This window comes from Thermobia domestica, chromosome 1 (assembly GCF_964235325.1).
Source record: "Thermobia domestica chromosome 1, izTheDome1.hap1.1, whole genome shotgun sequence".
NCBI classification, from domain to species: Eukaryota; Metazoa; Arthropoda; class Insecta; order Zygentoma; family Lepismatidae; genus Thermobia; species Thermobia domestica.
This window is the reverse complement of record NC_137454.1, coordinates 61,779,338-61,793,310: the sequence shown is the minus strand read 5'-3', so window position 1 is coordinate 61,793,310 and position 13,973 is coordinate 61,779,338. Positions and strand designations below refer to the sequence as shown.

Genomic DNA, 13,973 nt, shown 5'->3' with positions numbered 1-13,973 from the left:
AAGTGAAAATTTTGAAAAAAATCCATTTTTCCCTCTTATTAGCTAATTTGAAACAAATATACCAGCATCTGAAAACCCTGACTTTGGCCGACACAACGCACCATAGAAAGTTTCAATAGGATAATTAGGGAAGCTGCAGCACCTGCATAACTTCGTCAACAAAAACATCAAAAAGCGCACAGTATCGAAAGGGTTAAAATGACGTTAAGAACCTAATCGGCCCGGATTAGAAATGTCTACCCAAGCTAAATTAATTCAATAATGATCCGAGAACACAAATCAAAAATCAAATTCTCTGGACCTCGATTTTTTTACGGGGGTATACTATGGGTCCTGGACTATATAAGGAAAAGGGGGCAAATATTTATTTCGACAACTTAAAAGTGAATACTTCAGCAAAACGTGTAACTTTCACAGTGCCATTACGAGCCATTCGAATTATAACTCTACATGAAGACGGGGAAGCTTCGTTTTATAGGTTTATTTCACGGGATACGAAGTTGATGGATGCTGTAGACACTAAAGCTAAGTGTAGTGACCGTATATGAGCTACTTTCAAAGTAAATATATGAATGATATATATAGTAACGCTAGAAAATGCATTATTTCAAGTAGTTTTGTCCACGGCGTACAGTCGAAAACAAACATTGACACGGAGGCGCTAAAAATTATGCAAAATATTCAAACAAAAAGGTCGACATTCAAAGGTTCTAATCATGCCTTCACTTATTTCTCGTGACTAAAGGTATTGAAAACATAAAAACCATTATATGTGACATCATCAAAAGGTATATGATGTTCGAATCATGAAAACAGTTTTCGGACTTTTTTCCGGTCAGATTGGCACTTTTGTCCACTGTGCACTGCAAGAGAAATTAGATGCCTGGAGAGGAGCATTCGAGAATAAAGGACTTAAGAATTCGCAAATCCAAGACAGAACCTTCACATTATCCTTTCAGACAATACAAGAATATGACGACTGGACGAAAAAACGGTGGTAATGACAAGGAAATTCAAGTATTTGGGATCAATATTGCAGGAAAATGAGGATTAGAAGATGCAAACAGCCGAATTATCAGCAGATAGACGAAATGGAGAGAAGCAGCAGGAGTGTTGTAGGACCAGGGTACCAATACGACACAAAGGAAAAATGTACAAAAGGGTAGTGAGACCTGCCATATTATACGGAATGGAATTTTAGACGACGAAGAAAAGAGAGGAACAGAAGTTGCATATTGCGAAGACGAAGGTGCTGCAGTGATGTGTAGAGTAACACGGAAAGGCAAAATTAACCATGAAGTGATCCAAGGAACAGTAAAGCTGAGACCAGTAGTACAAAAAGACCTTGGAACACGTAGCTCACCGAGTGAATCATATAGAAGAGAATGGGAAACGAGCCCAAGCCCCGTCAAAGAAGTGGGGAGATTGTGTTAACAATGATATAGTACATTGTAGTGTCACAGCGGATATGACACAAGATAGAAGCAGGTGGAAGACAGCAAACCGAAAATCCGATCCCAGTTAACTGAAAAAATAAATAAATAAAATAAAAAAGCTTAGAAGACCAAAATAAATGTATATATCTATCTTGACCAAGCTATACACTTATAGAAAAAGAGAGACGGCAGGAATAATCTTTCCAGGACTTCTCACAAAATTTAAATGTGCAGCAATAAAAGAAAGAACCGAGGAAAACTAAACCGAAATTCGATAATTTTCTTGAGGGGAGCATTCTACCACAAAAGCGGCGTAGCAAATTTATGTCCATGCCAAAAACAATTTCTCAGTATTAAATAAACTGACTAAAAGGGAGTGTGTGAGTACTCTTGATTTCATATATGTATATTTAACGCAAAATTTAAAACAAAACATCATCAAAATCTGAATAAAACCAACTTACTCTCGGAAAGGAAAACTGAACACACAAGAGCAAGTGGGTTTGGGTGGGTCAAATAATTTTAAAAAGGGTGAAAATTTAAATCTACGCCGTAAAGATCATACCATCTCCAAAATATGCAGGCATAAGGATGTTAGTCCTTTCGCTGAGCTAAAACAACAGAAGGGAGATTTAAGCTGACAGTTCTATCCCAGGATATTGTTCAACCATCTGGGTTACCAAGAAATGACACAAAAGAAAGCAAACTGTGACGTAGGGTAGAAAAAGAAGGGATTAACGAAAGGATGGAATATTCAAGCACAGTACTTCCATTATCCGATGTTTTATCTCAGACGTAGCTCTCTCTACCAGCTGAACGACCAGGGTTATGGCCGGACAGATATCTTACTGTTGTCTCCAAATGCAAGGCCACGTAAAACGGAAGCAAGAGGCAAGGCGTCGAAAGGTTGTCATATGTTTGTAACCACCAGACTAGATTCTTCTCCATATCTTTGTAACACAATTCGCTCCAGAGGCGATCAACCTCATTGCTCTTTAATTTGGACAAAGCTCGCAGAATCTTGGTAGGAAGCCTCCGGTTGATTCCTCTGGACAACATGGACAATCCCGTTTAACAACATTCTATCAATGAACTCCCCACGTCCCAACGTGTCCCTTGGATTTGTTTCCGATCATTAGTCCGTGATCTTTCAACCATTGATAATGGTGATATACAATAGAAAAGTACTGCGCAAGAAGGATAAGTCACATAAGCGCGAGTTATAAGAATGCAGAATAAATTGTAAACAGTCTCCCGGTTTATTTCCATTAATTTACAATGAAGAAAAAGAATGACAACATTTTTAATGAAATTCTTTTACGTCTCGACGTTTGAACTACTGTATTTTCAAAAGTAAAGAAATATTCTAATTGTCTTTCGAATATGAACATTAATAATCTATTTTCGATTTACTGGTAAATTGTATTTTTTGTCGAATATGTACCTTCCGTAAAAAAAAATGCTGCCATATATCCTTTCAGAAAAATATTTGTGTGTTCGATTTATGAACACTTAAAAGAATTCACATAATTCTGTCTGGATTCGGGAGGAACTTTATACCCCTCATTGAAAGAACTTACGCGAAAGATCACTATTTAGCACATGTCTAGGTAACCAAAATGACATGGATGTTATTCGATACATACTATTTGTACATCTCTCGCCAGCTTCGATGCTACATAAGAGGAAACTTGAAGCCTAACCTTTGACTTAGCAAAAGAGCACCATCAGAATCTAATCTGTGATCAGGTGGTACTACTCTACCCGTTCGGCTATACGGGAAAATGATGGCTAGTTATGCTAATCAATACTATAGAAATCCCTATACATCCTGGAATCAAATATTAATCTTAAGGTTGTAAAAGTTTTCAAACAAACAAAAGGAAGACATTTAAATTGCGCTGTTGACAATTAACATTTTTTTTTTTAAAGAATTACTATTAACAATTTGCGCCCCCCCCCCCCTTTCTTTAAGAAAATCCATTAAAATATGCTAAATTTAAACAAAGGATATTCATTTACTATATTTACTTGCACTGCAAAAGCTCATCTTCATCAGAAAAACCTGGTTCCGGTCTTGTCTTTATATTAAAACTATCACCGCACAGCCTGAAAGATAATTAGCACTCCCGAAGTTTCTCAACGGAATATCCTTAGTTTGACTCAATGAAATAAAATATGTGAACAATGGGAAAATATAATCCAAGTTACCAGGAATAAATGAACAATAAAATAAAGTGAAAAGGCATTTTTATTTACATGTAAAGGCATTTTCCCTTTTTCTTGAAAACCGTACCAAAGTTTGAACAATACTATTGTACAGCACAGTGTGTGTGTATATGTATATATATATATATATTATTTATATATATATGTATATATTGTACATGGCAAGAACTTAATATTAATTGAAAAAAAATATTCTGTTCATGTAACATGACCACTGTTATATTATACTCCCTTTCATGGTCAATATGTCATCCTGCTACATAAGGCTATTAAAATGTTTTATACACCTTTGAGCAATAATCCATACCAGCTCAAGTGGAAGCACCTACAAACTCCTGCACTCTCGTCACTGAACTTTTTTTTTTTCACTTTCAAATGCAGCAAGGGTCAATAATACCACTGACAGAAACCGAGATAACTACACAAATCATACCGGACATAACTTTCAATACTGTTTTAAATCACCTTAGTAACTTTCGCATACTTAAGGAAAACGTATGACAGTAAGACAATAGTAAATAGAGTTAACTCATGTTACTTTAAAACGAACAATAATTTGCGCGTGAAAACACTGAAATGTGGTCAATATAAAGCCAGATTTAGATAATACTTTGTTATATATAAAAAAAAGTTTTAAAAAATAGTACAACTATATCGCATCCTGAAAATCATTAATTGTGTAAGAAGAAATAATAAGAAAATACATAAAGTACCTATGCTCTCAATACGAAACATTATTCTATCTAACGAAGGTACAAACTTCTAATGACTCCTTATACTTTATTTAGTTTTACGTACCAATAACATTCTACCTCTGTGCTAATGATCCTTATTTAGAAAAAAAAGAAAACAGGTTGGAGTTTACTTTCTAAATATAACAATAGAAACTACTAGGAGTATAAAATTCACATTCACATTTTTCTCTAACCAAAAAGACGGCCATCGGTGGATGAGAATTAAAACCTTTCTCGGCTACCATTTGAACCAAATACCAATAAAATTACACAGACTTTCGAAACATATCTAAAATTAGATATGAAGTGGACGTGGGATTATCAGAAGGAAAAAGTGATTAACTATTGGCTGTTAAGAGCTACAAGTTTAATCTAGTGTATTTTGTATTCTGGGGTATTCTTTTATATAAAACGAGCAGTTATTTATTTATTTTTACGTAATGCTTGATAGTCTTGTTTTGACGAAATATACTTTCACGAGAAAAACAAAAATTAATTATATTCTGGGAACACGCGTAGTTTTTCTCCAATGAAAAACACCCATACAGAAATACATCTAAAAGAGAATTCTGAACCATTCGCGCATATAACAACAGAGCTATGTAAGATACTACATACACCAGAAGATTTATACTGTTCTTAAACCACACAGTAAAACTAAAACTTTTGGCTATTAACGAACAATACTGAATAGAGATTTAGAATTGGTAGGGTGGCACACTTATTGAGACTGAACGTAAATCATCTGATATACGAAGAAAGTAATGGATATATCCTTGCAAGTTCTCCCACACTTTTCACCTGACCTATTAATGATTAGAATTAAAACATTTTGAGTTCAATGATCGGGATACTTCATGCCAATTGTTGAAACGTTTTTTCAGTCTGTTATATTGTCTGAGGCCTACAACAAAAACTTTGTGGTAGATGTTGTGTGTTTTAAACCAAACATTTACTCATCATGTTGGTGTAGTTTTGCATTATTATCCAACAAAACTCAAAAAATATCACGCCTGTGCTTGAACCACTTTACTTTACTTTAAATACTACCATTTTACCGATAGCAAATGGCGTAAACATGAATGGTTGTTACATTTTCACTGTTATGAGCATTTTGTGCAAGTAATTTAACATATGCACCCAAGTATGTTACAAGAAAACGCGTATTAGAATTCCTAACATAATAATAATAATAATAATTGAAAAAATTAATTTTGTCTATAATGTTGGAGCGTAATTACTTACTAATCACTGGCGATTTAAAAATTAAACTGAATCACTAGAACGTTATAATTTTTACATATTATTTTTCACTAACGTTAAATGGGAATTTCTATTAAATAAATTTTAAAAATATTAAAACTACTCATGTATTATTAAATTATGGCTCTCCAATAATTTTACTTCAAAACATCCTTCAGTTTTGATAAACGCATACTAAGGTACCCTGTTTTCTAAATAAATTTTCACAAGCAGTATACAATTATAAAAAATTTTTCTGATGATACTAGAATTTGTTGTATATGTATTTGTTGAATATTTCACGCAACTCATACAACCATACAATTGAAGACTCGCTGTAGAAAACAATGAGTGCCAGAAACAGAAGTTACTGTAACAGTAGAGACAAAAGATAGTAAATTGTGCCCAAGCGTACAAAATACTATTGCTTAGAAGTACAACCTAGCATATAACGAAGTATGAAAATATAAGGCCTAAACGTATTAAAAAATAAAATAAATGAAACGATTTCAAGGTGGCGCTTACATTGTTTTCTACAGCGAGTCTTCAATTATGAAAAGATCTTCGAAGAGCTTTTAGTTCGCTCTTTTCCGAACAAAAATTATCAATCTTTATGAATAGCACCGAAAAGCTATTTGCAATTTACAATGCAATTTCACAGGATAAATTATTTCGAAAGTTAGATAGGAAAACCAATAGTTCCAGATATGCTGTTGAAATATCACTTACCACAAAGCATCTCAATGCTTGAATAAATCTAATATATATATATATATATATATATATATATATATATATATATATATATATACAACGGGTTTAAAAATGATTTGAACGATAATAAATCATTCCATAAGCGTTAAAACTCTATGACGATTAAAATTATGTCGAAATACTCTCGATCACATCCTATGTTGTTTTTTTTTTTTTTTTTGGGGGGGGGGGGGGAAGGACGAGGAAATGGTCGTAACAGTTCGAAATTCCTTCACCAAGTAGAGATAAGATGGAATATGGCTGCTTGTGGTGTAGGTAAAGCATTTTGCGTCCTACAATTTCAGTTGTGGTGAATCAGTGTTCAACGTGAATTTCGTACAAAATTTCGTAAGAAACCATAATCACAGGACTCCATTAGCAAGTGATATAAACAATTCAAAACAAAGGACGCATTTGCAGTACTGAATTGGGCAAGCTGCTCACAATGATCAGGGAATTCGCTGGCCACCACGATCATCGAACTTAACTTCCTCCCATTTTTTTCTGTGAAGACATCTCAAAGACACAGTGTACAAAACACCTCTACCCCAAGATGTCCGTGAACTGCATAAGCAGATTAATGCTACAGTCCAAACTGTTCATGAAAACATGCTGAAACAGATCTGGAAAAAATAGAATTACCGAATTAACATATGCAGGGTAACAAAAAGGGATCATACTGAGTATCTGTGTGTTGCTGTATTACAATTTTTACACTAAAACTTCAACAGTTAAAGAACTTATGTGTAAAATTTTAAGTGATTTTCTCTATTAATAAAAAGCTTAAAGCTTATAAGTAGGTGAAATCGTTCAAATCATTTTGAAATACGCGATATATATATATATATATATATATATATAACTGAAACACTTTTTAATCTCGGTACACTTGCCTATTCATTCTGAGTTCAATTTTGAAATTTAATTTCACTTCAAAATATTTTCACGTATCAAAGGTGGCCTAGTAATGCCGGTTTTCAATACCTTATTATATTGACCCTAGCTGCATCTTTCATACAACCAAAGAATGTTAATGAACTGATTTTCTAGTAATTTTATATCAGTGCAAAAACCTGCTATTACATAAACAAGTAGAATAAACAATTTAATAATGTAAGGCGCAAAGTGGTTAGGTTGCCCAAAGTGACATGACAAATGTCAACAATTAAAGCATATTTTTGTGTTGAATTAGCATACCGAAAATTATTGTGATGCACTCATACTCACTATAAGTGACAACTAAGTACTTTGAAACTAAACAAAACAAACAAGAAAAAGTCAACTAGTAAAAATTTCACTTTCTCATGACGTACACTTGAACATATACGCTGGCAAAAAAGAACACAAATGCCGTAATGCACTAGTCCAAACTTCATAATAATTATAATTAAACACTACATTATTACAACTGTCAACAGTAATAATTCATTTACTTAAAAAAATTACAAAAAAAATTAGAGTGGCCAACTTAATTTTATTGCTGGTTGCTACTTTCTTAGCAACCGTTACTTTACTAATGCATAACCCTTAGAAAAAATATACTTGATCCGATCATCCTTCCACACTACTAAATGAAAAGCACTGCGAACAGAAAATGTAATAATAATAATATTAATAATAATAATAAATCATAATTATCATATTCATTATTTTTTTTTAAAAAAAGCACCATTGCTTACATAGCAACACAAGTTTTACAAAGCAGAATGTGTTTCTTTCAGACCCCTGATTCTCTCCAACATTTTATAATTCTTTTTACAGGAGTCCCACGAAAAATACAAGTCTCTTTTAAGGCCACTAGATTCTGTAACCATAGTATACTATACTTCACACTTCACCTTTCACACAAACACGTGGCTGCAAAAGGAGGGAAAAAGGTTTATCCTTGTTACAATACTTCTGAAGGGAAGACACTTAGGTTATGGAACTCAATTTATGGCTTACACACACTTCTATTTATGGCACACATGGCGCGCTACAGGAGGAAACAATAAAATAAATTATGGTTGCTTGGATGAACTTTCAGAATGTTTATCACTGCTTTGGTTATTTTTCATCTTTCGCAATACCAATGGAATCTTGACACACCAATAACCATACAGAATTCTTCTAGCAAATAAAGAATACAGGATATGGAGATGATATAAAAGGTAAATACTACTTTGATAATAGCTGAATATACCATAAATCACAAATAACATTATAACATGTCAGGCCAATACTGAAATTCATAATCTTAATTTTAATGGTACCTAAGCCCAGTCATTCTCATGTCTCTATCGATTTGCTGATTTCAATATCGAGTTTTAATTTCTGTGCAATTCTGCCACGTTGGTTTTAAACATGCAATCTGAAGTTCATATATACCGTACTTCTATTGTTTTTTTTTTTTTTTTTTTTTTTTTTCTTTAATGTAGCTCACAATTGTTCTCGTTATATCTTCAATAGCTACTATTATCGTCACGTTTAAAACCTAGTTTCGTTTCTCGATAGTTCTTAATTTTATTAGACTAACCTGCCACAATTCATCCAATGAAAGAAATGGGATAAGAGCCATGAAAAATGCATAACAGCTTCATTCCTACTTCATGCGAATCACGAATTTACATGCAAATCTATAAACATAGCTCGAAAATTAAAACTTTACTTAAAAAAGTTACATGTCACACACCCAATCGATCACTGTTCAATAATGACATACATAAATGCATATTAAAGCACAAATTTATCACTTACATGCTACCATAAACACCATCCAAACAAAATGAATTTATATATACGAATATCATGGAAATGCCTGTGTATGTAAATTTATTCTTTGGTTTTACTAAACTTAGTTTCCACTGACATTCGAAAGTTAGTCAATAATTCTCTCCTGTAATTTTGTGATTCACCAATTTAGAAGTGCACTCACTTCAGTTAAGAATTTCTTCTCTATAGATTCGAAATTAGTGACCTTGTTTATGAAATTGAAGAAGTCACAAAATTTGTTTATAAAGCAAGAAAAAGAAACGAACAGATCAAAGTTTTCATCATCTATTAGTCTATCACAACATAAAAATATAAATTAGTTAATTTCTTGCAGATGAACGTGAAAGTACTTCACATATGAGCGACTCTCTCGTTTCGATCTTTGGTATGGACAGAAAGAAATAATGTATTTTAACAGAAGCAAGGAGATTAAGAAATGAATCTCAGGAATTAGTTCAGTTCTTTTATAATAAAACAGACTTCTTACAAAACAAAGAAACAGCAACTACGCACTCCCTTATCCTGTTTCTTCACTTGCTAAAAGCATATTACCTCTACATATGATGACTGTGACTGAAAATTGTATGTGAAGTTTTAGTTTCGAAACTTTTAACTACTGCACAAAATATCACGTCACAGCCAAAACGAGATGTCAGCGTGAAATCTATTCCTTTTACTCCCACTCACTCTTCTAGACCAAATCTTTTAAAGTTTGAACATTTGTTTACATCACCCTTATTCACCAGCTGTGATAGAACTATACGGATTTTTGTATTTTACAAAATTAATTCCATATAACTCGAATTACTAAATTTCTTGCAATTGATTTTACATTTATTCCCTCTTTAAGTTGGTTGCAAAATCCTTCACTTAAAAGTCGCGAGTATTTCGGTTAACAGTAACAACACTTGAAGAGTCCAGGAGAAAAATGCTATGAGGTTCTCATTTTTTTTTTTTTTTTTTTTTTTCCAAAGCTAAAATAAAAAGAGCCATTACACACACTGTCTTAGATAATCACGAAGAGTTGCAAGCATATCGAAAGTCCACGGACAACTGCAGTAGACATTGAAATGAACAGTCGTTAACGAAGCTTCCAATTTTAAAGTTACCCTTATTCAATTTTGTCATCGTTGGACTCTCATGTTTTCTCTCCTAGACTTTTCAATTATATCAGATCCAGTATTGTGGACATTTCACACCAAATCAAAAATCGCAATTTGGTAATCCTTTATGTCTTCTGTTATGCCACAATATAAATATAAAATCCATTGTACACAAAACGCACTTCGAAATTATAAGGTTAAAGCTTGAACACACGCTGACTAAAGTAATTGTTATTATTATACAACCAAAAATTCTTTGTGAAGTGATTATATGCCTTCAGAAGACCAAGGATTGAGATTTCTCTTATTTACTATTTATGTCAAAGCATCACCCGTTTCTGTTATTAATCCATGTTAGTCCCATTAAATGCTTAAACGCTACTAGTATTCATAATATGTAATTTAATGAAGGCAATTAAATGATGAATTTGTCAGAAGTTAACAGTTGGAGGAGTTTTAAATGATATGATATATATACATAATATATGTATTAGCTGTATGTAAATTACAATGCGATATAAAAATCTATTTAGAATTAATTTCTTCCTTTTCTCTAGTAAAAAATCCTCGTTAACAAGTTACGGGAGTTTTGGCTCGTAAAAATCGGTTATGAACAAAAATATTGATAGCATTTTGCTTCGTTGCAATATTGGACCAAAACAATAATCCATGATACTTTACACATCTGTCACATTTACAGTTTCATGAAAGGCATACTTGGCACTTAACTTCCATATTTATTGGAACTTTCATGAGTAGCTACGTATGTTACTGAAGAAAAAAAATCTCATTCCAGACTTGCAGAGATGAAATCAGCTGAATGTTGTTAGTGGCGAACGACTTCCTCGTACCAGGTCCGGTATTTGATTTGCTTCCTTAGTCATTAGCTACTCTAATTAAAAAAAACTCAGTTGTCTATTTCAAGAGTACTTACTCCACACGAAATGACTTGCACTTGGCTCCATGTCCTGATGATCACAGACAACAAGTTATTCAGCGATATTTCTCTCTCACACACACACATTCAACAGATATTATATATATATATTTATATAGATGTATGTATAGAGCTTGAAATAGGCACGCTGTAACTTCCCACTGTGGGTCCTTAACACTTCGAAGCATTCTTCAACGGAAGTCCATGCTATGAGCCTGTGTTTACAGTTGTGTGATTGTTGACTTGTTGATTGTTATGTTGATTGCTGGGTGTGTTGTACGGATGGTTAGAGTTACAAAGCACCGTATATACATTGTCCACTTTACTTAGTTTTTCAAAAAACGGTATCAAATCCAAAAGTTCTGTGTCACTCATGTCGTCAAACCAGGATGCAACAGGCACCTGTAGTAAAAGTAAAAAACATTATTAAGTTTTTTTTTTTTTTTTTTTTTTTAATAATATTAGCGCACAAAACTTTTCACACAGATAAAGTAAAGCCAGCAAAGGAATTAATCACAGAATGAATTAAAGCCACGTTGTCATCTTAACGAAGAAACTATGTATTACATACTATAGCAATTCCTGTTCTTCGCACGGAGTTTCTTCCCCTCTAGATCAATATAAAAAATCGCTCAACAATATATTTAATTATTTTAAACGAAAAGTCTAAATGCTAAATTTCATCTCTCTAACCTTAAAGAATTCAGAGATAGGATATACTATAATAATAGTTGTAACTCTCCATTCCTCTTCTCCAAAATTCTTCTTTAGGGTACAGTTCCACTGAAAATTTTCTATTTCATCCTTCCATTTTCCTCCTCCAACGAGACGAAGAAGGCAAAACCTATTCTTTTTAAATGGAATCTGGTGATACAGTATGCTGAACCAAGCTTCATATCTCTTTTCCTGTGTGTGTTTCTTCCAATGGATGATCAAGCAGACAGCGCAACCTATCCTACCTACTACTAACTTAACTTACTTACCTTACTAACTGAAACATACTTATTTTACTAACCTAAACTTACCCACTTCGCTAACCTAAACATACTCTATTCTACTAAGCAAACCTAACCTAACATCATAAAGATGAAGTAAAAATTACTTTGAATTTGACGACCTATTCTCAACCTGCACGCGAAGATATAGGAGAGTGGACACACAGAGAATCCGAAACCCTCAGTATGTAAAGATAGTGGTGTATTTAAGATTTTTTTTTTCCCTGGAGTTTAAGATTTTTTTTTTTTCCCTCTTAGGAATTAATTTTGGAAGTAATTTGTATCATTCATAATTTTTGATATCTAAATGTTAAATACATTGTATTTACTGCCAACCATGGTTTGCCTGCATGAAGAAAACTGATGGCTAAACTCGGCGTAAACACAATGTTCTATGAAGGATTATCCAAGATAGGAAAGTTAAAAAGAGAAGGTGAAATAGAAAAAATTCTGTATAACCGTATTGTTACTTGTGATGTCTACATTTCAGGTCTCTAGCTTAGGCAGTTTACCCTAGACGTTTATTACTCAAGACTTCTTTTATATGCACGCTGAAGAACAGTGCTGCAATAAGGAAATTGCAATCCAACTTCATTTACTCTCCTGCCGTTTATGTATGGAAATCAACATGTATTGAGGACACGCTGTCCTATTCGACAGTTAAGAATACGTACTTTATCTTCTTCCAATATAATTGACACAATCTAATAGCTCGAAGAGCCGGTAGGCTTTCTTATCCTTCCTGATACTTTGAATATCCAATAGAAGATATGGATATATTGTCAAAGGCTCGCTAAGCAACACCACTATTTTTAAGCCAATACAAAACAAAACTTCACTGGGAAATTTTCTGAGCCTCTAAAGTGGATGTACTCGGCACGGCGTGCTGGAACAATCTTACAAAAATCATACGGAGCTCTTAAAATTCACCGATTCTCCAATCCATTATCTCAATTGCAACCTTAAATGATCCATGCAAAGTACGTAACCCACAGATTCTTGTATCAAGTACTACAGGATCATTTGGCGACGTCTTGATATTTGTCTTGAAGGTATGCAGAAATTTGATGTTTACATTGGAAACGACACTGAAACTTAAATAATCTTTTTAAACTTCAAGGATGAAAAAGCCTTTTTGAAAGCAATTAAAAGAACAGAAGCTGTAGAATCCTCTAAAAACCCAACGTCAAATAACGCGTGCACTGCACACTTGCACTTTCATAGTACTCCAGAATCGTACATTTATCTATATCTGATTCTTTTGGGACACTTTATTAAGAGATTCATCAAAACACACAACACGGTAACCACTGCTTTAACAACTGAACTAGTTCACTTCTAAAGTCTGGTGATAACCCATAACTTAAGTCTGTTATTTTGTCACGTTCTGGCTGCATTGTCTCACTGTCTAGGAACATAAGTTTGAGTACTTTGACATCTTTAGCAGCAGTGTGTATTAATGCATGTCAATACCTTCAATACACCACAGTAATTCTGCTTCTGTAATGATATCTATTACCAAGAATCCCTGTAACAGGGCTCATAGTGGTCTGGTCTCTTCTAAATAGTTGAAAAGTGACCAAGAGCACACGAAAAAGTGACCAAAAGCTCATCGGAAAGTAACTTTAAACCTTGATGCCAAACTTGGGCATAAATTGATTTTTTTTTTTTTTTTCAGCCAACATAGGGCCGGCTGGATGATAGCTGAAATACGTAGTGTTTTTACATGTTAAGATTAAAAACTATTTTACTTGAGTTTTTCAGCTAATAAAAAAATTGGATTACTTGTGTTT

General features: G+C 33.4%; 1 protein-coding gene across 1 annotated transcript in view; it reads right to left on the bottom strand.

The window, feature by feature from the left end:
• Nucleotides 1–4,507: 4,507 nt before the first annotated feature.
• The window catches only part of hzg (CTD small phosphatase herzog), a 35,136-nt gene continuing 25,670 nt past the window's right edge, over nt 4,508–13,973 (bottom strand). Inside the window, exon 6 of the mRNA XM_081757665.1 lies at nt 4,508–11,587. Within this exon, the coding sequence (XP_081613791.1) occupies nt 11,393–11,587 (195 nt within the window). The 3' untranslated portion in view covers nt 4,508–11,392. The remainder of the gene's footprint in view (nt 11,588–13,973) is intronic.